Raw genomic sequence first — 24,152 nt, forward strand, 5'->3', positions numbered from 1 at the left:
GTTTACTCAAGACTGCTCTTGAATATATTTTTATAGCCTGTCTGCCTGCTCTCAGGCAGTGTTGGCTCAGACATCACCCATTTTCACTATGCATGACTGCTAGATGCTAACAACCAGTCGCTTGTGCTTCAAATGCTAGACATAGCATTAGCATAAAAGCATCTTCAGAAAATGTGCATGTGGGTTCATTTACTGTCCTTTAACCTGACTGAACTCTGGGAGCTGCATATACAGGGCATGGCAGAGCAGTCTGCTAATTATACCGTTTTTATATAGCTGTGGTCTGCAGAGGCTCACGGACAGAGGAAAACATCTGCGGGGATCCGCAAGATGAAGAAAGCCGCGAGAGCCCTGAGCGGCCGGCCAGCGAGCGATTCCTCGTGTCACCAAGGCATCTGTGACCACTCGAACCTGTGCGGTGCAACTCCGGTGGGCCGGCCAAACGCAGGTGTTCAAACGAAACCAAACGCCACAGCTCAAACGTTGATTTATGGCGTCCAAATGTCCTGCAATAAAAATGACTGTAAACATGCCTGAAAATGATTGATGTGCACAATGGAGCAGCGAGGGATCTGCTGGAGGTCTGGAGCTCCGCTCCTATAAGTGGATTTACATGAAAATGTCCCGATCAAACGCTGTTGAGCCCCCCCCCCCCCCCCGTATGACGTTATTTTCCATCATGGCTTGTTTTGTCTGCAGCTACATTTACTCTGAACCATATAGCCTTTTAAACAGCGCGGCGCTCCGGTCTGTGTTTTCTGCCTCGACCTGGGCCTCTTTTGGACCCAACGCAAGCGCCAGGGCGACGCAGTGCGGAGCGAAGCTGAGATTCCGCTCAACACGTCCTCACTCAGCCACCACGCGCGCTAAGGGCTCGGCCAGCACGCGAGCACGCCGCGCCATCTCGCCGCCTTTGAGGCCAAATGCAACCAAGCACACGCGTGTCTAGAGCCCGTGGTCTTAAGCACCTAAGGATGGTGCTTTTGCGTTGCTTTTCTTGGCTGGCGAGAGATGATATGTCAACAAATGGTGGGATTTGGGATGATCCTGATTGCTCTCCAGCTTAACTTTGACTGTAATTCAGACTGGCTTCACTCCATTTGTTTAAAAGCGTAACCACATGGCCATTTTTCTTCCCCCCGTATACAGTAAAAAGCCCTTTTCTGTGCTGAGATCCAGACATTTCTCCACCGTATGCGCCGCGCCCACACAGCGCCTCGTCCCACGATGTTTATCCTGGCTGACCCACGATCTTTAAAGACCTAGCCCGAGGATGAGTCTGAATAGCTCCCATTAGCAGCCAAGAAACGGCACGTGATGTTATCTGACTTGTGTATCGGCCTTTCTGCTCGGCTGCGACTCTTCTTTCATATTTTCATCTGGCTCATCAAAGAGGGGAACGACTTTATTAGAGCCAATAACCCGAGTTATGCAAAGCCTGTGCGAGCGTCTGGGAATTAGCCCAAGCACTCTGATCTGCTGCTGCTGCTGCTGGGAGATGTTTATGTGGGCTTATCTCTTAGTTGTTGGGGTATCAGGGAGACTCTTGGACCCAGAGGCTGGGAGGATTGGAGGCTGTTAACAGGATCCAGAGCTGAGCAGAATCACAACAGAACCCCATCACATGTGTCTGCTTTATTAGATCAGAACTCAAAGCTTTGTTAAAACCCTGCAACCGCTGGACATCTGCTCAGAAACGTCTGCCTCTGACCCTGGAGCACGATCTTACGCTGCAGTTTAATGCCCTCGATAGAGCTTCAGAGCATGGAGCCGTCGACGGGGGAGGTGTTCCTGAGCCAGCACTTCCTGTTTTAATGACCTTTCTGCATTTTAGAAATGAACCAACTGCGTCTGAATCTAGGAACCTGCCGCAACGAGCGTAAAACCACCGGCAGACGTGCAATTGCCACCTCCCGATGGAGGGAAACGAGCAAAACGCCGGCTGGCTCCAACCACGAGGTGAATCCCAGGGTTTAAAACTCCAGGTAGGAATTTCAGGAATGTGAGGAAATGAGTCGCATTACAGTGACGGAAGCATCAGAGGAACCGAGAACGGGAAGAATCTTTGGCTCCTCCACAAGAACGGGTGAAACCTACCGGTTAAATCAAAGAGGACAGAGAAGGAAACATTTGAAAGGCTGGCAGCAGATTTTACAGTTCCAGAGTGGAGCGTTTTGCAGGAAATGAATACATTAGATGATCCCAAAGTCTGGGGGAAAAAAAGCTGCTTGTGGAAAAATGAGTTCAGGCTGTTTCGTTTATTATGCAACTCTTACTCAAACCTCCTCCCCCTCCCCCTCCCCCTCCTCCTCGCCACCATCATCAGCTGGTAGGAGCAGTAAACACTGAACACGTTCGCCACGTTTCAGGCTCTTCGTGACCACAAGTATTCATTCCAATCACATCGAATAGCTGACTCTTCGCTAGTGTGCACAAGCTAGTAATTAGCATCACACGATAGCTGCAGTGATTAAGCAGCCTTCGACTTCTCCTCCTCCTCCCACGGCAGCTCGGCTCGTTGCAGATGCAACTTTCATGCACAGAAACCTGATCTGATGTGATAAAAAGGAAACCCAAGAAAAAGGGAGGATATCTGCTGACGTTATGAGCCACATTATAATGATGCTTCGTTTCCTGCTGTTGACCATTAAACAACTGAGCATTTAAGAATCAGACGCACTGCTGCTAAAGAATTTCAGAATAAAAGCCCCACATGATGAGTGAGTCTAGACTTCTACTATGGTCGCGTGATATTTGCCCCAGTCCCAGTTAAAGAGGCGGAATCGTTCCATTTATGTCACTGGTCATTTCTCTGGCGCGCACTGAAGGTAGCGCCGAGGTTAGACCCTGGGTTTTAGTGTGGACCTCATCAGACGAAGCCAAAAACGACCACGAGAGCTGTCAGCAGGGCCGCCGCCCGTGCTTGTTGGGGTCGAACAGCAGTATGGTTGTGATGGATCACGAGAACGGCGGTGGATTATTATGGGCTTGGCAGCACCACCAGGTAACAGATAGTTACCCCGACCTGCATGTGAGGGCTGGCATTATGTTTGAAGCGTGCACGTGTAAATGGTGGGGGCGGCCAGATCCAGGTGTGCCTCGTTCAGGGGCTGATAACAGAGCTGTAATGACACCCTGACATTAAGGAGCACTTTCCCTCTCTGCTCAGCGCTCCTGTTTTATTATGAGGATTAGGCTGCAGGCGCGAGCCTCATCATCCGCTGGTGGAAGCCCGTCTGTCCCGGAATAACCTCCACCGCTGCTGACCGACTTAAGAGGTGCTTTCCAAAGTTTTTACACACCGTGGAGACCGCTGCTCAGCCAGGGAAAACAAGGTGCAGAGCGTCTTTTGGTGAGAAAGAAGCTGGGAAAATAACGCCAGCAACGTACATCGGGGAAATCTTGGTTTTGGGAAGCAGAACAGAGGCGTGGCTGCGGCGTCTCCTCAGTTGCCGTGGCGATAGGGACGTCCCTGCCTCAGAGATACGTGCAATCCAGCACTGCTGAGGACAACAACCAACCAATTCGGAATACACTGACTGTTGGCTGTGCAGAGGATACTCCTGACGTCTTCGTGGGCCACCGCTTCTTAATGATTACAGGCCCACCCGGGGAGGATTTGGAGGTCGTTTTGTACTGGTGGATACCTCAGACTCCAAAGGTTCTGTGGATAAAGCGGCAGTGAAGGAAGCTGCAGATCCATATGCACATATAGCGGAACACACGCCCCATTCCTGTCAGCCCTGTGGTTCCGTCTCCAGTGGGGTCGGCCCTACTGCCGCATTTAGCTACTGCTCATTATAGCTGGAGCACAAACACCACATGAGAAGCCACTCCGGTGCCAGAGGAACATGTGGAAATACACAGTAGATATTATTACACATCACAGAGTGAGGAGAGCGACAATCTCCTGATTCCGACTCTTTGAAGCAAGAAATTATGAAGGAAACTCTCAACGGTCGGCAATTTTGTCATTGGGAAAAGGGAAAAGGCAGAAATGTGCACATAAGTCAGTGTTTGGGTGTTACAAAGTGACGCAGCAGCAACGGTCATGTAGACAGTTCTATGATTTTTGGCCTCTTCTTCAATTTTATTGAATTTTATAAGAACTACATCATCAGATATCTGGTCACATTTCTACATTATTGATATTATTTGGCCTCCTCTGGTCATATTATGGGCAGGATTACCGCTGTGAACCATGATAATCATTGTTTTTATTTGCATCCATCCTCAAATTTCCGCATGCGTTTAGAAATGAGGGCGGATTCGTGAGTCGGAGGCTAATCTGAGCCGCCTTCTTGTTTTTCCTAACCTGCCTGATCCAATCGGCCCAAGGTTATTAAAAGTGGCGGCTCAGATGGGACAGAGTCACAATTAATTATGTTTAACTGCTCAGGGAATCCATTTTTTTATCCTGATGTAACAAAGGGTCCATTGAGACAGAGGTCAAAGTGGTTAAATTTCACCTGTTATTTCTGCTGGCGAGCACAAAGAAGCCAGAACGCGGGTAAAACCACACAGGAGTGCCGACTTTTCCCCAAATTCTTGCCTGAATTTGTCCCAGAACTGTTCCCGTTGCTGCATCTATGAGGATTTCAGGACAAAATGCTGTGCATGAGACAGAAAAATGTGTTTGTTTTCAGATTAGAGTTCGTCCTTAAAAAAAAACAACAGGAAGTGCTGCACTTTCACATTCCAAAGATAAACTCTGAGTTTGAACCGTCCCTGCAGAGGTTGTGCGCTGAACTCTTGTGTCTTTCCATCTAAAACCCTTTACGGCTGACTTGCTCCTCCGCTGTGACAACGCCTGAGCTCCGTTTAGAAACGACGCTTCTCACAATCGCCCTCGTCCACAGCAGGAAGCCTGAAAAAGGAAAAAGGCTCAACTCAGCGGCTTTTCTTCACTTCTGACCTGCAGAGGGCTCGGAAGTATGATGAAAAAGATCTTTTCTGTGTGTCGGCAGATGTTCTTCTTCACATTAATTCAGATTTTTAAAAATGGTTGCAAGCTTCCCAGAATGATCCAGTTAGCCCGCGGCGAGCTAACTTCCACTGCTGGGCACCTGCACGGGCCTAAATAAATGAGGCGCGAAGCGAGTGGAGCGGGGGCCTGTGGCCGAGAGAGGACGCACACACATTACTGGGGTGTTGCGAAAAGAAAGCATTAATGACGGTGTTCAGGCGTTCAAGCAGAAATGAGGAAGTTGCAGAGCCTCTCCGAGACCTGAAACCAAACGGGGTTCTGGTTCCCAGATGCAGCTCCAACACTTCCTGTTTCAGCCCTGCACATGAAAACGCACCAGCTGATCAAACCTACAGCATTGCGGTGCTTTTAAGGCCCCCTTCCACTGTGGGACGACGTGGCTCCCTGCAACTGCCTGACACGGCTGTGGTTGGGGCTGGAACCAAACCTCTTAGTTCATGGGATGTTTTAAAACTTTTTTCATAAGAAAAAGCATAACCAAACGGTGTCCAGTCAAAAGCATTAGCCTCTAATATTCTAACTAAGCTTTCAGAGAGCTGATCGCAGCTTTCATAACCCTCTTTCTTGTTTTCGCTACCACTCTTTTTTTTGGTTTGATTTCTTCTTCCTTGTTTGGCTGCAGGAAGTGAGTTTGCAGAATGATGCTGTTGCACCTTGCTTTGCGTCATCGCGGCAAACTCTCGAGAAAACAGTTCTGCTTTAGTGGCAGACGCCAGAGCCGCTGTCATGCCCTGCCCGGGCCGTCCGCTCTTTCGCCGCGGTGGATGAAAAGCCAGCAGGTGAGTTGCAGATCCCGCGGGGACACAAGCTCCTCCTTCCTCTTTATTGGTGTTAAAGGACGTTCTTTGCTGTTCCGAGACCTCAGGATAGAAGTAGGTGTGGAAAATGTGTGCACTGCAATTCACATGCAACTTCTGGGATAAGTGAAGTTGCTGTCAAAGCTGGACGTTAGCTGCCAACCCACATAGCTGATGATGTTAGCGTCTAGCCTCAGCTTCCTTAAAGTGTCACAGCGCTCATTGGTTTGTAGAAACTCCGAGGAAAGCTGCCATTAGCTTGATGGACGCCGTCTGAGGAGGCGCTGACTTCAGGCTGGAGGATGGGGAACCTGATGAGAAGCGCGATCGGCCGCCCCGACGTCTCCACGGATACCTGCGACGGCTCTTTGAAAGGTGGGAAAAGAGCTTTCACGCCGAATGCTAAAAACGCTACGACGCTCATGGGGTGGGCTTTTCCGCTGGCTCTCCACAGCTCCCGAAGGCGACATCGTGGTGCTGCAGGACTACCCGTCCGCCGAGATCAGCGAGCCCATCTACAGGATAGGAGAGAAGCTCAAGCTTGTGGCCCAGTAAGACAGTGGTTTCTGCATTCAACACCATTTACTTGGTTCTTGCACCTCTGAATTTGCGTCACATACAGACGCTTCCTCAAAATGATTCCTCTTTGTCTGTCAATGGTGGACAGAGGGGCTTACTGGTGGCAAGTCCGCTCCGTCCAAACGGGACAGGAGAACATCATACCCAACAGCCACGCTGCCAAGGTCTACCACGGGTAGGTGCAGCTGGACCTGCTGTCTAAGCACTGTTGCACGGCTTTCAGGAGAGTAATCGGGCTGGAAACAGGTCAAAGCTGAGTCTCGGTCATGTTTCTGGGCTTCTGCAGCTGGCTGTTCGAGGGGGTAGGGAGGCAGAAGGCCGAGGAGCTGCTCAGCCTACCTGGGAACAAAGTCGGCTCCTTTATGGTGCGAGAGAGCTCCAGGGAGAGAGGTGAGTACCAGGAAGCCGCTTCTGCGTCCCCGTACGGGCCCGACTCCACAAAATACAGCCAAGAGGAGCCAACCTAAATGCTCAGAACTTCAAAGGCTCCTTAAGTCACATGACTAAAACCCTGACGGATTCCTTCTTCCAGTCTAGTCCTAGAATATCAATAAATAACCGGAAAATTTGGGTTCACGCCTTTGAAATTTGGACTCGGCAGACAGATAAGGTACGAGGGAGTTGATGATGCATGACTAATCAATTCTGGACACGTTTTCTGTGCGTAGGGTAGAAAATCAGGCTGGAAATGTGTTTTCTGAAGTCTGGTTAACACAACTGGGCCACACGGAGATAAAAAAGCTGTCTGTGGATAAAGTCTGCCTCGTGTGCGCAGGCACGTACTCGCTGTCGGTGAAGCACAGGAGCGTGAAGCACTACCGAATCTACAGACTGGACAACAGCTGGTACTACATCTCCCCCAGCCTCACCTTCCAGTGCCTGGAGGACATGATCAACCACTACTCTGGTGGGTGGACGGAGACGTTGCACAGCTCTTAATGTCCCGTTAATAGTGTGTTTCCACAGCTATGGGAAGTGGAGTAATGAAACATTAGAGGTTCTGAAATGGCAGCGGGATCTAAATATAGATGTTTTTGTTTCTGGGTGCATATTTCTGACACAGAAGGGGAAATGAGAAGCACACGGTGATGGTAACCGGGCAGTGTCTTTCCCACAGCGCCTGTCTTAACTTACCCTCGCTGTCTCAGAACTTGCAGATGGCCTGTGTTCTGTGTTGACCTCCCCCTGCCTGTCCGCCGCCAATGCACCGCTGGACAGGAGTCCCGGAGCGCCACCGGTCGTCATGAGGCGCAATTTCGACTGGAATAAAGTGGACAGGTGAGTGAGAAGCGTGGACACCGCCTCTGGTCGCATCGATGATCTGTTTTGGCGTCGAAGCCGTTGGGGACTGCTGGGAAAATGCAACCGTCTAACCTCCGGCTCTCTTTTTCGCCGCCTTTGGCAGAGGACAGCTGGTCAGCGCTGACAGCTGCGACGACAGCGCGCTGAGCTACGGTGTCAGGAACAGCATCGCCGCCTACCTGTCCTTCTCTGAGAGCCCGGAGGCCACACACAGGAGGGCCGAGAGCAGGAAAAAGAAGAGCAGGTCCGTGTACGTGCTCCCTGACACTGACTATGACGCATAAGGACCACAGCTGGGCATTATTTTGGATTTTTAGGGCCTTTGGGAGGAAGGTTTCACTTCTGAGCACTTTTGCATCTTTTTTTTCTTTAAAAAAAGCCCATAAACTGCATGAATGTCTGCATTCTGCACTGCTGACTCAGCAGGTTTGACAGGAGGCTCCTGAGCTGAAGCGTTGTGGATGATCTCTACAGAGACACACGCATCGTCATTGATTTCTGTGGCTTTAAGACTTTTCTTTGCTAAATAAATGTTATATAGTAAATTATACTTAACAACTTTCAACTGCACTTCTAGTCCTTTTATTTATTTGAGGGTACCTGTGAGTCTGGAAGGAAAGTTGTAGCTGTATAGGGAGAAGAGAAGTTTGGAGACTCCAATTTTCAGCTGGAGGAAGGAAGATAAATTAAGCTCAGTGACATAAATGCTGAATGGCATCTGCTCCTTGGATTTACCATTGGAGATTGACTTCAGTTAAAATGAAAGATTTGGTCCAGTATCACCTCCTACGGTGGTTGTAGAAGGACAAAATACATTTTTGCTGGAGTATTTCCACCCTTAAAGTCGAGTATTTTCTTTGTATTTAGAGATTTAAACTACAACTTAGGTTTATACTAAAGCACATTAAGTAATAGTCGAATGTCATCAAAGCCTAAAAAATGGGCTTAAATTGACATTCCATTCTAAAGGGACAGCTGACAATGTGTGGACGTTCAGAGACAACGCCTCAGACAGCAGGACTGAAGTAAGTAGCGCCTGTGTCTCGAAAAACAAGAGCGAGAAAAAAAATGTTGCCACACCACTTCTGTGGTTGCCCGAAGGTTTCAGCATTCAGAGCCGAGCCCGCAGCGCTCCATCACGTCCTCGCTCCAAAAACACGCCGCTGGAAAGCAGATAACAGCTGGATGGGAAACGCCTCATAAATTCTGCTGTTCGGCCGAGTCGAAAGTTGGACGGGGGCCTCTGTTTTCCTTTGATTTGAGACGTTGGACCACTGGAATTAGCTGTGGCCTCTGCTGAAGAAACGACACATCTGTCACTTTATGAAAACAGCATCACCGCCGGAGCACAGGCGCGTTCACGTCCGCTGGAAGTATTTGTTTACGCGATGAGTTCGGATGGTTCGGATGGTTACTTGGTAAAGGTCTCTGTAGTGGCAAAACGACTGTTGTAAAATAAGGAAATTGCTAAACCGGAAAAACTAAAGCCATTTTTGGCCTGTGGTCAAGTCATTTCCTCTTCCACCTTTAAAAGGCGCAACTTACACATTTTAACCGCATTTTACCTCCGGAAAGAAATTGGGGTTTAAAACACTTCAGCTTAATGACGTGAAGAAGAAATAACCATATATTGAGTAGAAACTAGCCACCTCTTACAAGTGTGTGCCTTAAAAAGGCAGGAAATAGGGAGGATGTGCTTGCTTTTCTTTCTGCTCGAAATTCTAAAAATATTGCAATCGAGGCCATTCTCCATTCTCACAGCGTCCCTGCCGCACGAGACGAGGTCTTAATGCTGGTTCAGGAAATTAGCACCACCAAAATTAGCATCTCCTCCAGTCTAATTTATTAGCATCTATTACATTCCTGAGCGACCTCTGGATGACAAGGTCAGCACTTTCTGCCCACTTTAAAAGCAACATCAAATGCTGGAGTTCCCCACGTTTAAGGCCTCGTAAAACACCTGTGAGTGCGCACGGGTGGAACAGCCAGCGATGCAGACAGACATCTGGTGGCCCACCGCGGCTCTGCCGGCCCAGTCAGCACAGTTCACAGCAGCCTACGTGGAAGCGGTAGTGGGAAGGGAGAAAGTTTACGGTAAGCGCATGTTCGGTGCTCATCCGAACTCCCAGGTCCGTCCGGCATCACGGATTTGAGGGGAAGAATGGCAGCGTGTCCCGTCTTCGGGATGGCGCTCTGCCCAGGTTCTTACTCAGGCTGAATGAAGTCAAGAACAAAGCCAAACACTCTGATGTGTTCACCTTCCTCTTCTTTAATGATAACAAGAAGAGGAAGGAGAGCTGGGCCATGTCCACGTCTCTGCACACGAGACGCTTCGGGTCGCCTCCTCCTCCTCGCCTGTTTTCGATTACAGCGATTCTTTTATTCTCGACATATTTTCTCCTCCATCCCGATGTCCAGCTGTCAAAACCCCTGACTTCAGCAATCCTGCCAAATTGTGTGATTTGCTTGCTCCCACAGTGGCGCTTTTCCTCTTACTTCAACATTGTTTTCTCCTTGGTTGGAATTTTTGGGCTCAAATCTGCGCCTCATGTTCATTACTTGGGACAAATTGATTCAAATCATGAGCTTAAGCTGGTGTATAAGTGCGATGCTCCGCTCTATTTTTAGCTTTGACCACTTCCTTGAGGTGAGAATAGAAATGCGGGGCGGCAGATATCACGTAAGAGCCACAGTTTGTCCGAAAAAAAGTGCATGAGGACATTTATTCCTCCCGTGTTGTTACAGACGTCCCAGCCAATAAACACAAGGCGCTCCAGAGATTTATGGGAACACAAACAAGAATCATTTACAGGAATTTTCTTTTTAAAAGAAAAGAATGAAGTGTTCCAACGGGGCTGATGTGGCCCAGCAGTTCGTGAGCTTTGCCATCGATGCAGGGGGAAGCTTTTACTTTGCCTCTTTCATGAAATGTCAGAAGTTGTTAACAGCAACTTTTGACATCTTCCACTGAGATAAAAACGAACACACACACACACACATACACATGTTAAATAAACCTTAGCAAAATAGCGGGAAGGCTGTTTTAATGAGCCAAACCTGAAGAAAAACGTAATTTTTAGCTCTGGAAGGCTTCAACCGGAGAGACAGACGTGAGCATTTTGGGGGGAGAAAATGGACTTGGCTCATCGGACCAGCCTGAGCTCAGAACATCCAGCCTGCTGTAGTCACACTCCAGAGGTGGAGCGCTGCTCGGAGACATGTCCGCTTCCCACGAGGAGGCTTCCCTGTAGCCTGCCACGTGGCTTCCCTGAAATCATTAACCCATCCAGTGTCCAGAGGCTGTTGTGATTGCAATTATTTCCAAAGCTAAATGAAACCATTTGTTGGCTTAATATTAATGCGAGTGTGCCTTTCGGTGTCTCATTAAAGAGCCTCGTTAAATTTTACGGCGATGGAAAAAGAAAGCATCTGGTCAGAGCCCAGAACTTTCATTTGATCGTGTGTGTGTGTGTGTGTGTGTGTGTGTGTGTGTGTGTGTGCGTGTGTGTGTGTGTGAGAGAGAGCGTGCACATCCGTTGCTGGCCCTCTGACCTGTCCAGGGTTTATTCCTGCCCCTCTCCAGGATGGATGGATTACAGACTGGACCTTTAAAGTGCAACAGAACCACGTTTAGCCTCTTTCACCACTTCATTTATTCTTAAAACATAAAGACGTGCGACGCGTTTGACAAGTCGTGGTCGGGATTCCAGCTCTGAACTTTGGCTCCTTCGCCCTGCGCAGGATTTTGCAGCAAGCCATACATGTGGGGCTGATGTAGAAATAAAGGGAGTAGCCATGAAGCCAGAGGTTTTGGGGAGAGTGAGATGTTTATCAGGCATACGTGAGGTTTAAGCCAAAATGTCATTCCTGAAAACATATAACGACAAAAGGGTGATTTACAGAGCCTAGCACAGAGATTTATTTCTTCAAACGCTACAAGTATCAGAACATGAAGTCTGAATTGATGTGTGTGTGTTTAAAGGAAGGGATTCCTCGTCTCCTGGCAGCAGATGAAGCCCCTCTCACTGCCTGAAAGCTCTTTTATCATGTTTGGAAAAGGGTAAAAGGGCACGAAGGTCTGCACAGGCTGTTCCTTCCACCTTCCTTTCACCTTCCACTTGACATGGGCAGAAAATGCAAAAAAAGGGGGAAAAAGAGAGAGTCAAGTCTCGCAGAAGACCGTGTCTCTGTGGAGCCGTCATCTCCTGCCCCCCGTTTGACCTGCTGCTCATCCGTCATTTCTTTCATTTCAGACTCATTCCTGATGCTAATCTCTCCACAGTCATCACCTGGCGGCGTTCTGCACACACACACACACACACACACACACACACACACACACACACACACACATATCCTCACATTTCTATCTTTGTGGTGATGTACACGTACACATTCAGATTCAGATTCCTTTATTTGTCACACATGGAGAAATTTACAGCGCAACAGCAGCAAAAACACACAGAAAAAAATTGAAATAAGAATAAAAAATATTTAAAAAAGAACACACACACACACACACACACGCACATATATATAATAATCCAAGATAAATGGATTACATAGTTTACCCAGGTCCTTGCCTTAACCCAATTCTAACCTTAGCCACAAGACCCTGTCTTAGCCCTTAATCAAGCCTTTGAAGTCGTGGGGCCCAGCAAAAGGGCCCCACTTTGCAGACGTGGCCCTACTTGAATGAGCATTTAGGGACAATATGTAGTAAATGTGAGGACAAGCACACTAACAAACGCAAACATACACACAGTTGGGGGTAATTTACAGTCACCAATCAACCTAAGATGTTTTTCGACTCTGGGAGGAAACCATACGCCACCATGCTGCCACGTCTGTCACATTTCTGGTCATTTAATGTCAGGAAAAGGATAGAACACACTCACACTATTATTCCCATCTTTGTGTTTCCTAGTCACATGTTCACTCTACTGACATGGGAGTCTTTCAATAAATGAACTAAACCACATTTAAAGCCAAACTTTCTAATTGTAATTTGTAGTTCTGTTCTTTTTGCAGTGCATCAGATCAAAAGTGCAAACTCATAAATCTGATATTCAGCATGATTTAGAGCCCCAGGCCTTCGCTGTCTCCGGAAAGACGCTGGAAATATTCCCTTGATTGATTGCTCCTTTGAACACAGAGAGCTAAGAATGCACCAATATGAATAAACAAAGCTCCAAATCTATGAGATGCGTTCAGGTTGCTGGCCATTACTCAGAAATGACACTGTTCCTTTAACAGAAGGCCACCCTACATACCAGGGGATCCAGAGGGCTTTAAATGCAGCATATGACTGGATCTGCTAAATGGCAAAAGCAGGCACGACTGGTTATTATATCCAGGAAATTGGAAGCATCTCACTTTGGAACACACGTTCCTCCCTTTCCTTAGACAGTGTGTTGACTTATGATAGTGAGGGTGGGTGTGGATAAACACAAAGTATCACTGATGGCTCGTCTGCATCAACCACTTAGGAACAGATTCCTTCTCTGGCTGAGGTTCTTTCCATATCCATCAAAAAACAAAAAAGCTCCTCACTGCGTGACACAAACCTGGAAAGCCTCTTTTTTTTTTCCTGAGCGTTGAGATGATTTCAACCTCTGTAATGAGAAGATTTCTACCCAACACCGAGGCTGGACCTTCTCTCCGCCTTTACCGGGCTCCGCTCTGGAGCCAAACAGGCGCAACTCGCAGCGGAGGAAAAGTGCTGCTTCCTGAAGCTGTGGGTGATGTGGAGCTACGTGTGCATTACACTCACACAAACACAAACTTTTGGCTTTGAGAGAGCGCACGTGACATAACAACAAACACACGCGTGCTAGCTTTATCGGCTCAAATGGGCCCTCTTTGTGTTGCAGGGATTCGCCACAGGACAGTCCAAAAATGTTCTCACTCTGCTGTCTAAATATTTCTTTTGGTTCCCATTATGCTGCAAGTACCGGAACACACACATGCACGCACACGTTAAAGACATACTTACGCAAGGAAATATGCTCATCCCAAGTACACTGTGTTATATCTCTGGAATAATAGTTCTCGTTCCGCTGCACGCTACAGAAATGTGCAGCTGGCGACACTTGAGACGTCCGTCTGGCAGCCGAGCAGCGAGCATCACCTCCAGCCCTGGAAGTGTGTGTGTGTGGGGGGGAGCTATGTTTCAGTGTTGCACTCACACTTGCACCCTTGCTGACAAAGGCAGCAGCAACATCCAGAGTTCAGTGACCCATCGGTCTGTCCAGCTTTGTCAAACAGGCCTGGGTAATGCTTGGAAGCTGACCCAGGCCACGTCACAAATCCTGACTTGTATCCAACGAGTGCATGTTGGAGCCGTACAGTTGGCCTTGAGGCATTTCTGTGTGTGCAGAAAGATCACTGATAAGGCTGCCGATTCATATCGTGGAAGCAGCTTTCTGGAATGCCTGATGAGAGGCTGCACATTTAGGGTGTTGGGTTTCATTCTGGGATTAACGGCAGCCTACCACAGACGCAGAAATAATGGAAAACCCATTCCGACAGATCTTAACAAAACTTTCCAAGTCGTGGTAGCGCCGAACAGATACGTGGAAAAGTCATCGTGCCCACAAACCTCCAGCTGTCTCGCTCTGAGCTGCACCACCGAGATGAAGTCATCATTACTTAATCAGCCTCGGGCTTATACCGGTCCCCCAAAACTGATCCCTCAGCACTGTGAAAGTGGAGCGTCAAGTCAGATATGTTTGGTATGTGATTGGCCTGGCTCACAGAAGGGCCACTTTCCAGATTCAGAAAGGGGGAAAAGTCACTAACTCTGCAGTCATTCTCTCCATTAGCCCTCCTTTGGTATGGAATCATTGACGAATGCTAGACATCTAAGCTTGAAACACCTGAAGAAATAAAAGAATGCAAATCAAAACAAGTATGACAGATAATGTGGCACATCTAATTTGACGCATTCGTTTAAGACGGTATCAGAAGTGCTTGAAAGTTTAAAAACAGAGTTGTCTCTGTACAATATAGACAGTTTACACAGGAATGACCTTTAATATCACCCGATGACGGCATCAAATAAAGTTACATGTAACTTTAATGTCGACATCAGTTAGAAGTCGTAGCCTGACATCTAGCGGCCAAAGTGAGAATTGGTGTCACAACATGACAGCCTGTGCACGACCACGTATGTCTTGTTCATATTTAATTATTAATTGAAGGGGCGAATATAGAAAAATATGTATGGGGTGGAATCTGCTGGCTGGTTTTAACTTCCTGGATGATTTGCAGCCAATTACTCAAGCATTTCATTGTGTGTTGCTTTATTAGTGTATTTTGCACCTTGTTGTTGGAGTCTTTTTCTAAATCATGGGGTCATGGTTACCCAACAAGTCTAACATGGAGAGAAAACAACCTTTTCCCCCGAGTCGGGAGACTCCCTGTGACCTCGCTCTGCTGGGTTTTGTGACTAAAAGTTCAGGTAGTGTTTTAATGTAGTACTATTTTTCAGCCACCTGCTCCTTTAGTCCAAACATTGAGCTATTTGTATCCCTAAATTTCTTGTTCTCTGTCAATCAATCAATCAATCAATCAATCAATCAATCTTTATTTATATAGCATCTTTTAAAATCAAAATTGTTTCAAGGCGCTTTCCATAATCCCAGGGCCTAACCCCAGAGAAGCAACAGTGGCAAGGAAAATCTCCCCTTTAACAGGAAGAAACCTTGAGCAGGACCAGGCTCATGTAGGGGGACCCTCCTGCTGATGGGGGGGTGGGTAGAGGGAGAGGAGAGGAGAGGAGAGGAGAGGAGAGGAGAGGAGAGGAGAGGAGAGGACAGGAGAGGTGAGGTGAGGTGAGGTAGAGGAGAGAATAGGCATAGATCATAGAGATTACATACAGAAATACATTATATTAAGTAAATTATGCTGCCGGTGGAGTCAAGTTGAGTGGGTCAGCGGGGTCGGAGGTCAGTATGCAGCTCTGAAGGTGGCGATACCTGTAGACGAATATGGAAGGGGGGGGGGGGGGGCAGAAAAACGACACAAAAAATAGCATCACTAGTCTATTTGATGAGAGGAGAGGAGAGGAGAGGAGAGGAGAGAGGAGAGGAGAGGAGAGGAGAGGAGAGGAGAGGAGACCATTTCCCAGAAGTGACAGAGGCCTGTCAGGTGATCATGTTTCTGGACCCCGGCAGCCTTGGCCTATCGCAGCATAGCTAAGATGTTAACGTAATGATTAGACGACCCCCTAAGAATGATAATTTGTCTGTCTATGATAATAACTGGAACTGCAGAATTAGTAGCAATAAGCTTTTTCAAAGAGGTAGGTTTTAAGTCTGATCTTAAAATTAGCGATGGAGTCAGCCTCCCGTACCTGGACAGGGAGCTGGTTCCATAGCAGGGGGGCCTGGTAGCTAAATGCTCGGCCCCCCATTCTACTCCTAGAAACTCTGGGAACCACAAGTAGACCAGTATTCTGAGAGCGGAGCGGTCTATTGGGCTGGTAAGGTATCACTAGCTCCTCCAGGTAGGATGGAGCTAGGCCTCTGAGGACCTTGTAGGTCAAAAGAAGGGTTTTAAAAATTATTCTAAATTTAACGGGCAGCCAATGAAGCGACGCCATTACAGGAGTTATGTGATCTCTTTTGTCAATACCTGTCAGAACTCTGGCTGCAGCATTTTGGATCAACTGGAGGCTTCTTAAAGAGTTGTTTGGACACCCTGATAATAAAGAATTACGATATTCCAGCCTGGAAGTAACAAAAGCATGAATTAACTTTTCAGCATCAGGCTGCATCAGTAGCTTCCTGATCTTTGAGATGTTCCTCAGGTGAAAAAAGGCATTTCTAGAGACTAATTTAATGTGTGAGCTGAAGGAGAGATTTTGATCAAAAGTTACTCCTAGATTCCTCACAGAGAGACTAGATGTTAATGAGATACCATCTAGAGTGATCATGTGATCTAATCTATTCCTGAGAGGTTCAGGACCAAACACCATGACCTCAGTTTTTCCTAGGTTAAGGAGGAGGAACTTTGAAGACATCCAGGACTTTATGTCTTTAAGACAGGTCTGAAGTTTCACTAACTTCTCTGTCTTCTCTGGTTTCATGGATAAATAAAGCTGACTGTCATCAGCATAACAATGAAAATGTATCCCATGCTGCTGAATAATGTTCCCTAAGGGAAGCATGTAAAATGTGAAGAGGATTGGTCCAAGTACAGAACCTTGAGGAACTCCATGGCTAACCCTACTGTATGAGGAGGGAACACCATGGACATGAGCAAACTGGTATCTATCAGATAAATATGATCTAAACCAGTCTAGTGCTGTCCCTTTAATCCCAATCACATGTTCCAGTCTCTGTAACAGGATGCTGTGATCAACTGTATCAAAAGCAGCACTGAGGTCCAGCAGAACCAGCATAGAGACCAGTCCATGATCTGAAGCTATGAGAAGATCATTAGTAACTTTAAAAAGTGCTGTTTCTGTGCTGTGATGAGCTCTAAAGCCTGACTGAAACATCTCAAACAGGCTTTTTCTCTGCAGGTGCTCCAGAAACTGAGTCACCACCACCTTCTCAAGAACTTTAGAGATAAAAGGAAGGTTGGATATCGGCCTATAATTTGCTAATACGTCAGGATCCAGTGATGGTTTTCTAAGCAACGGCTTAATCACTGCCACTTTGTAGGACCAGGGTACATAACCTGACACTAAAGAACCATTGATCTGGTCCAGGATAGAACTGCCTATCAATGGTAGAACATCCTTCAACAGGTGTGTTGGGATGGGATCTAAAAGACACGTGGTGGTCTTGGATTTCTGAATTAGCGAAGACGCCTCAGAAAAATATATAGGGGTGAAGGGAGTTTAAGGGCTTGTTGGAGAACCTGTATGTTCCCACAGTCAGCACATCTGGTGATGGTCCAGTTGTTGGGATGGCCTAGTTAGCTTTCTCTCTGATAGCTAGAACTTTATCAGTGAAGAAGCTCATGAAGTCTTCAACACTAAGGGAAGAAGGTATACATGGATCTAAAACACTGTGACTCTTAGTTAATTTGGCCACAGTGCTGAAAAGAAACCTGCGGTTGTTCTTATTTTCCTCAATTAAAGAAGAAAAATAAGCTGTTCTAGCCTTACGGAGGGCCTTTTTGTAAACTAATAGACAGTCTTTCCAGGCTACATGATAGCTGTCTATTTTACAAGAATGCCACTTCCTTTCCAGTCTTTGCACTTTCTGCTTGAGGGTCCTGATATGTGAATTATACCAGGGGGCACACCTCCTCTGATTTACTATTTTCTTTTTCAGGGGGGCAACGGAATCAAGCGTGATTCTCAGTGATGTTGCTGCACCTTCACCTTCATATTCAACCTCAGCAGGGCTAAGATTATGATTGATCCCTGGAGAAGCACGCAGTGGTCCTGGGATCAGCACAGGAATCACTTCCTTAAACTTGGCTACAGCATTATCTGAAAGACATCTGCTATAGCAGGCATGGGCAAACTAAGGCCCGGGGGCCACACGCGGCCCGTTAAACGTTTTAATCCGGCCCGCCAAACTTGAAAAATTAAATGAATAAACCTTGTTAATGTTAAATTTTCACGGCAATTCTGGTGTTTTCCCACTAAAAAAAAGACAGTCAGGAGGAGAGTGATGGTGATATCCTGAAGGATAACAGAACTTTCAGTGCTTTAAAATAGAAATGGTTATTCATTTTTTTTTAAAAAGGCACATTTTATTCATTTGATTTTAAGTGTTTTAAGACTCATTCCAAAGTCAGATATTTTGTTGTAATGCTTCTCTTCATTTTCATTTGAAATTAAAGCACATGTTTTCTCCATATCCCAAGATGTGTATTTTTTCTCCAATGAGGTGAGGTTACCAAAGCACTCCATCCATCCATCTGCTCCTGGTCCGGCCCCTTTGTCAAATGTTAGAACCCATTGTGGCCCACGAATCAAAATGTTTGCCCACCCCTGTGCTATAGTAAGACTGTGTTCTGAGCATAGAATAAACCTTAATCATAAATGTTCTGAGGGAACACTGACACATGTTCTACCTCATCACCATAAGTCAGAACTAGATCTAGGGTGTGGTTGAAGCTATGAGTTGGTTGGTTTATCTGCTGGAGGAAACCAACTGCCTTCCAGTTCAGATGAGTGATGCCAAGAGTCAGGCTTTCAAATAAACTGGAGCTGTGTTTGGGTCTATGATTAATTAATAACTTGGAGTGATAGATTGCTGCCACTCCCCCTCCTCGACCAGTGCCATGAGGAATATGATGATTAAGATGGGTAGGAGGAGTAGATTCATTTAAGCTAACATACTCCTCCTGAAGCCAGGTCTCAGTAAGACAAAATAAATCAATGTGATGATCCGCTATCAGGTCGTGTACTAACAAGGATTTACACAAAAGAGATCTAATGTTTAACAGTCCACACTTAATTGTGATATTAGTTTCTCCAACTTGTGCTTCAGTATTAATTTTAATAAGATTTTGGTGATTGACCGCTCCCCTGCTCTGTGCTTGGTGAACTTTTAACCGTGGAACAGAGACTACCTCTATAGTTTTAAATGTGTTATTGTTGGTGGATGAGGGTTCTATGGAAGCAGCAGAGAGGTGTGTAAGACTACAACTCTGCATCCTGGTCTGGACCCTGGTTTGTCAGGTCACTTTGGGTCTAATAATTTTGGCCACGGTACTAGAAATGAGAGAGGCACCATCCCGTGTGGGATGGACACCGTCTCTCCTAATCAGACCAGGTTTCCCCCCAAAACTGTTCCAATCGTCTACAAAGGACACCTGGTTTTTTGGGGCACCACGATGACAGCGAGCAACAAAGCGACAACATGAGACTTAACATTTCATCGCTGGCCAGACAGTTGAGGGGACCATAGAATGCTACAGAGTCCGACATTGTTTTTCGTAATCACAGTCCAGCGAAGGGCATGTGCTCCTCTCTTCTCCACTTAACAATGTTGCTGCTGTCTCTCTCCTGCCACTGAGCGGCTGACGTAATACAGCACCTTGATGATCAGTCCTTTAAACGCTACATTTAACCCATATGTACCCTTAAGTTTTGCCCATAAAACCTTTAAAACCAAAACCAATACCAACCAATAAAATAAAATAAGAGCATTTATTTAAAATACAGCCTCGGTTTAAGATGAGTGGGCTTTGAGATTTGGATTTTCCCTCCATTTTGTCATTTTCCATTGAAGTCTGAGGAGAGAGAGGAGAGTCTACTATCACACAAACTACAGTTTTCTATTGTTAAACCTACCAGTACTTTATAAAATGACAAAGGGTGACAGAGGGGTTGTGGGTAAAGGGATATCATGTCTTTGATCTTTGAACATGCCTGATATTTGAGACAAGTATATTTTAATAAAAGCCCATTTTATAGACTTTGAGCTTTGGTATGAAAGGACAGAGTTTAACATTAGTAATTTTTATCCAGTATTTGTAAGGATTGGGTTAATAGAGAAACTGGTTGACAATTTGAATTACATGTTTGCCAGAAGGTTTTAAGATAGGAATAACTTTGGCTGTTTCATTCTGCTTGGAAATATTCTGGTTTGTAGAGTCATAACAAACATACTACTCAGCACTACACAAAAGATGGCACACTGGTAAGTTTTGATGAATTTAATTATTTGGCAAGGAAATTTACATTAGCTAAAAATAAAGTGTCTGGCCTTGAGATTGAAGGTTGTTGACAAAATGGTGGACCTGATTGACTTTCTCTCTAATGATTATTTTAGTGTCTGAGCATTGGACAAGTTATATTTTTATTATATATCCTTCTCCATGCACAAAGAATCATGACAATACACACACACTTGAGGTGTGGTGAAAATTTGATATTGTTGTTTGGAAATGAACATGAAATAATTTTATTTTGAGAATAGAGTGACAGCAGATATCGGCCGACAAAATTGGCAGACAAGATCTACAAAAATGTAATCGTAACCCATGTCCCCAAATCAACCGGAAGCGCCGTACATCCCTTTTATTGCTGTTCTGCTGCAGCTTTATGTGTGAAGCGGCTCATAAAGTTTCTGCAACAAAACTAGAAATTATGGGTTATTTTCATGGTGTCAGGGGAGAAATAGCAGGCATCGTATATCTTTGGATACAGTTGTTAGGGTGGCTTAGTCCTGTGGTAAATGGGCCACTGTGCAGTGAGGGGAAGCTTAAGGTGATCAATGATACTGAAGACGACCTTAATAAATTTCCTGTTATGCTTGATAATTAATAATGACTCCAACTTGTCATGAGATCAGTATTTCCCTAGAATTTCTGTACTCCATTTTGATTGAAAAGGAAACTTCTCTTAATCTTTTTTCTTCTCTCTTCTAACATAGCTACCAACATTGGTGTCCATATCCATCTGCATATGAGCCCAACATAGTGGAAATTGGAAGCATCCTCTATTCCAGACAAACCAATTATCTGGTGCAATCCATTCTGGGAGAGGGTGCATTTGGCAAAGTAGTCAAATGTATAAGGTTGAGAGACAACAAGACTGTGGCAGTCAAAGTCATGAAGAAAGAAGAAGATTACTATGATTGTGTAGAGCAGGAAGTATGTAACAACAACTTTTGTTCCTATTTGCCCCTGTATGTGGTTTAATTAAGGTGAACCTTGACATTTGTCTCCTTAGATTCAAGCCTGCTAAGGCTTCAAAGACTGGATGCAGAAAAATGCAACATTGTCCAGATTCACGCAGCCTTTTTTGACAGAGGATATTTCTGCTTCGTCTTCGAGTACCTGGACAAAAGTCTCTTTGACTACATGGCGGAGAACGATTTTCGTCCTCTGCCTCTAAACGCAATCAAATCTGTTGTCCAACAGGTACATCTCACTGCACTTCCTTTTTCATTAATAGCCCTTTGATCTAATGTTGAAAAAGTATTCTGAAAGTGTTTTATTTTCTTTAAGCTTGCAATTGCACTTCAATCGCTGAAGAGCGTGGGAGTGACTCACCGCGATATAAAGCTGGACAATATTATGTTAGTGGACCATGAAAAGCAGCCTTTCAGAGTCAAACTCATCGACTTTGGAATTGCCACTGTTGCCTCCACTATACCACAGGGCTCAGTTATACAGGCCCTCTGTTCCATGTAATTATGTTTTACAAATGTTTAAAATCACGGAAATCTATAAACAACCAACTGTAAAAAGCAAATTAACACCCTTTTATAGGTCTCCAGAGGTCCTTTTGGGTCTTCCATTGACAGAGGCTGTCGACATGTGGTCTCTGGGCTGTTTGGCTGCCAAGTTACACCTGGGGATTTCGCTGTTTGATGGGGACAATGAGTATGACATGGTAAGTATATTTGTAGTACCGGTATTTGGAGTTTACTTCATTCTTTTCTTTGAACTTTTCTGCAACATAAACTTTTTTTGGTGAATATTGTGACGTGGTGTTTTCTTTACCCACAGATGAGGAGCATTGTGGACCTCCTAGGTCAACCTCCAAATCGAATGCTGGATGCAGGAATAAATACAAAGCAATACTTTAAGAAATATATGTGCGCAGGGAATCGATCATGGAAACTAAAGGTATCTGTGGTAGTTTGTCTAAGATATTTCTTACGGACTCTAATTTTTTCCCAAATTAATAGGTAGGAATGTTTATTTTGTTGTCATTAACTCCTTTTCTGTTATCTGTTTAGAAATGCCACAGAACAACAGGATGTCATTTTCTGGATTCTCTGGATGACATTTTAAGCGTATGTTTTTCCAGTTTTAATTTGTTATTCACATCAATGTAACAACGCTTTCTTAATAGCATAAAGAATATATTTGCAGGGTAATTAACTACTTTAAATAAATTTTTATTGTTCCAGGACATCCCTACTAAAGGCAGCAAAAATCTAGGACTTGGTCCTTTTGTTGACTTGCTAAAGAAAATGCTTGACCTAGATCCTGCTACGCGCATTACCCCAGCTCAACTGCTGCATCATGGTTTTCTGACAAACACTGAGTAAGTCTACACACAGGTCATTCATTTCAGTCCTAAAACCTTTGATTTATCCATTTAAAATTTTTTTTTGCAGGATTGCAGATAATTATTTAAGTCATGTATTTGTGTCTTAAAGGGTGGGGACTACCTCTGAAGAGCTAGAGGTCACTGCCAGCCAGGAAAATGGACAGACGTTGCAGTCGCAGTGTGAAACCCCCCAGAAGAACCAAGAGAGCCAATTAAAAACAGGGCAGAAAAGAAATCGTGACTCTAACGATGACGACCCAACTTGTCAAGATTCCAAGCGGCCTAAATTTCAGTCAGGGGTGACACCAATGACGGACACACAGATGAATGTTGTTAATTCCACTGTTCAGAGGAAGCTGCCTGATGGGAAGGATGGTGGGCCTCATTGCTCCACCTCAATGGCTGTGCCCAGGTTCAGCCAAAAAGTTTTAAAAAGAAGAAGGAAATATGCAGGCAGTAAAGGAGAGAAAAAGTAACAGACTCCCAGAATACATATGTTTGGGGGACAGTCCCATCTGGTCTTTCAATCACATATTCACCCTGAATTACAATAAAGGAAGCTGATTTCATTATTTTAAACATTAGTTTCTGGGTTTTTTTCAACACCATAAAATGTTTACAGAAAATCAAACAACAAATTGGTGCATTCAAATTAATATAATTATTATTTGGGAACCTATTCCCTTGTTTTGTTGTGCCTGAGGAAAAGTTGACCGATTTTTACTTTGTCCCATTTACTCTGCCTATTGTTGCACACAAACCTGGAGTAACAATATTTAATATGTTTTTTCAAATATTTTATTCCTAGAAGATAAAAACATTGCAAAACAGACAGGAAACAGCTAATAACTGCTAAAGATATGTTTGATAAAGATACACAGGATATCCCCAAACTACTTGTATCCAACGATTTTTCATTAATCCTGCACAATCATCAACACAATCATCCTTAGCAGATGTATGTGTTGCTCTCACCAGTGTTTTCAGTGGAAATCAACATAGTAATTATACAGAAAATAATCAACCGGTGTTTTTTTTTTCATCTGCTACAATAAACTTGAATCTGTACATTTTCCATCCTTGTGAGACATCCCTATCACAATTAACGTCACCCTCACATGGACACGGAAGAAATTTGACAACCAACGAACCAATCAATCTTTTTTTATATAGCATCTGTTACAATCAAAATTGTTTCTAGGGGCTTTACAGAATCCCAGGGCCTGACCCCAACAAGCAACAGTGGCAAAGAAAAACTCCCCTTTAACAGGAAGAAACCTTAAGCAGGACCAGTCTCATGTAGGGGGACCCTCCTGCTGATGGCCGGCTGGGTAGAGCGAGAGGAGAAGGGGGAGGACAGAGAGAGGAGAGAATAGATAGAGAACATAGGAACATAGAGATACATTAATAGCACAGGCTGCTGGTATAAGAGTAGAGTGGGTCAGCAGGGTCAGAGGTCGGCAGGCCAGCATACAGCTATAAAGGTGACTAGACCTGTTGATGAATA

The 24,152-nt window shown here is 45.3% G+C and overlaps 2 protein-coding genes and 1 long non-coding RNA gene across 5 annotated transcripts; all 3 read left to right on the forward strand.

Moving 5' to 3' along the window:
• Positions 1-5,590: 5,590 nt before the first annotated feature.
• Positions 5,591-8,230, forward strand: sla1a (Src like adaptor 1a). 3 transcript variants are annotated; one of them, XM_057021576.1, is made up of 8 exons: positions 5,591-5,766; positions 6,018-6,159; positions 6,239-6,335; positions 6,452-6,538; positions 6,650-6,753; positions 7,139-7,270; positions 7,512-7,641; positions 7,769-8,230. In XM_057021576.1, the coding sequence occupies exons 2-8, from the start codon at positions 6,087-6,089 to the stop codon at positions 7,947-7,949; spliced, it is 804 nt and encodes a 267-aa protein (XP_056877556.1). In that variant the 5' UTR covers positions 5,591-5,766; positions 6,018-6,086; the 3' UTR covers positions 7,950-8,230. The 3 variants fall into 3 exon arrangements, with proteins under 3 accessions (XP_056877556.1, XP_056877558.1, XP_056877557.1); XM_057021578.1 differs by having other exon boundaries at positions 5,722-5,863; XM_057021577.1 differs by having other exon boundaries at positions 5,737-5,859.
• Positions 8,231-21,192: 12,962 nt separating this feature from the next.
• On the forward strand, positions 21,193-22,209 carry LOC130518701 (homeodomain-interacting protein kinase 1-like; the record flags this gene model as incomplete). The annotated part of the gene is made up of 5 exons (XM_057021519.1): positions 21,193-21,238; positions 21,314-21,504; positions 21,592-21,773; positions 21,856-21,979; positions 22,096-22,209. Coding segments are annotated over exons 1-5 (657 nt in total), but the record flags the coding sequence as incomplete, so codon positions are not given.
• Positions 22,210-22,225: 16 nt separating this feature from the next.
• On the forward strand, positions 22,226-23,427 carry LOC130518736 (uncharacterized). The gene is made up of 3 exons (XR_008948130.1): positions 22,226-22,385; positions 22,503-22,639; positions 22,755-23,427. It is a non-coding gene; the product is annotated as an uncharacterized LOC130518736 (long non-coding RNA).
• The last annotated feature ends 725 nt before the right edge of the window (positions 23,428-24,152 follow it).

This window comes from Takifugu flavidus, chromosome 21 (assembly GCF_003711565.1).
Source record: "Takifugu flavidus isolate HTHZ2018 chromosome 21, ASM371156v2, whole genome shotgun sequence".
Classification (NCBI taxonomy): Eukaryota; Metazoa; Chordata; class Actinopteri; order Tetraodontiformes; family Tetraodontidae; genus Takifugu; species Takifugu flavidus.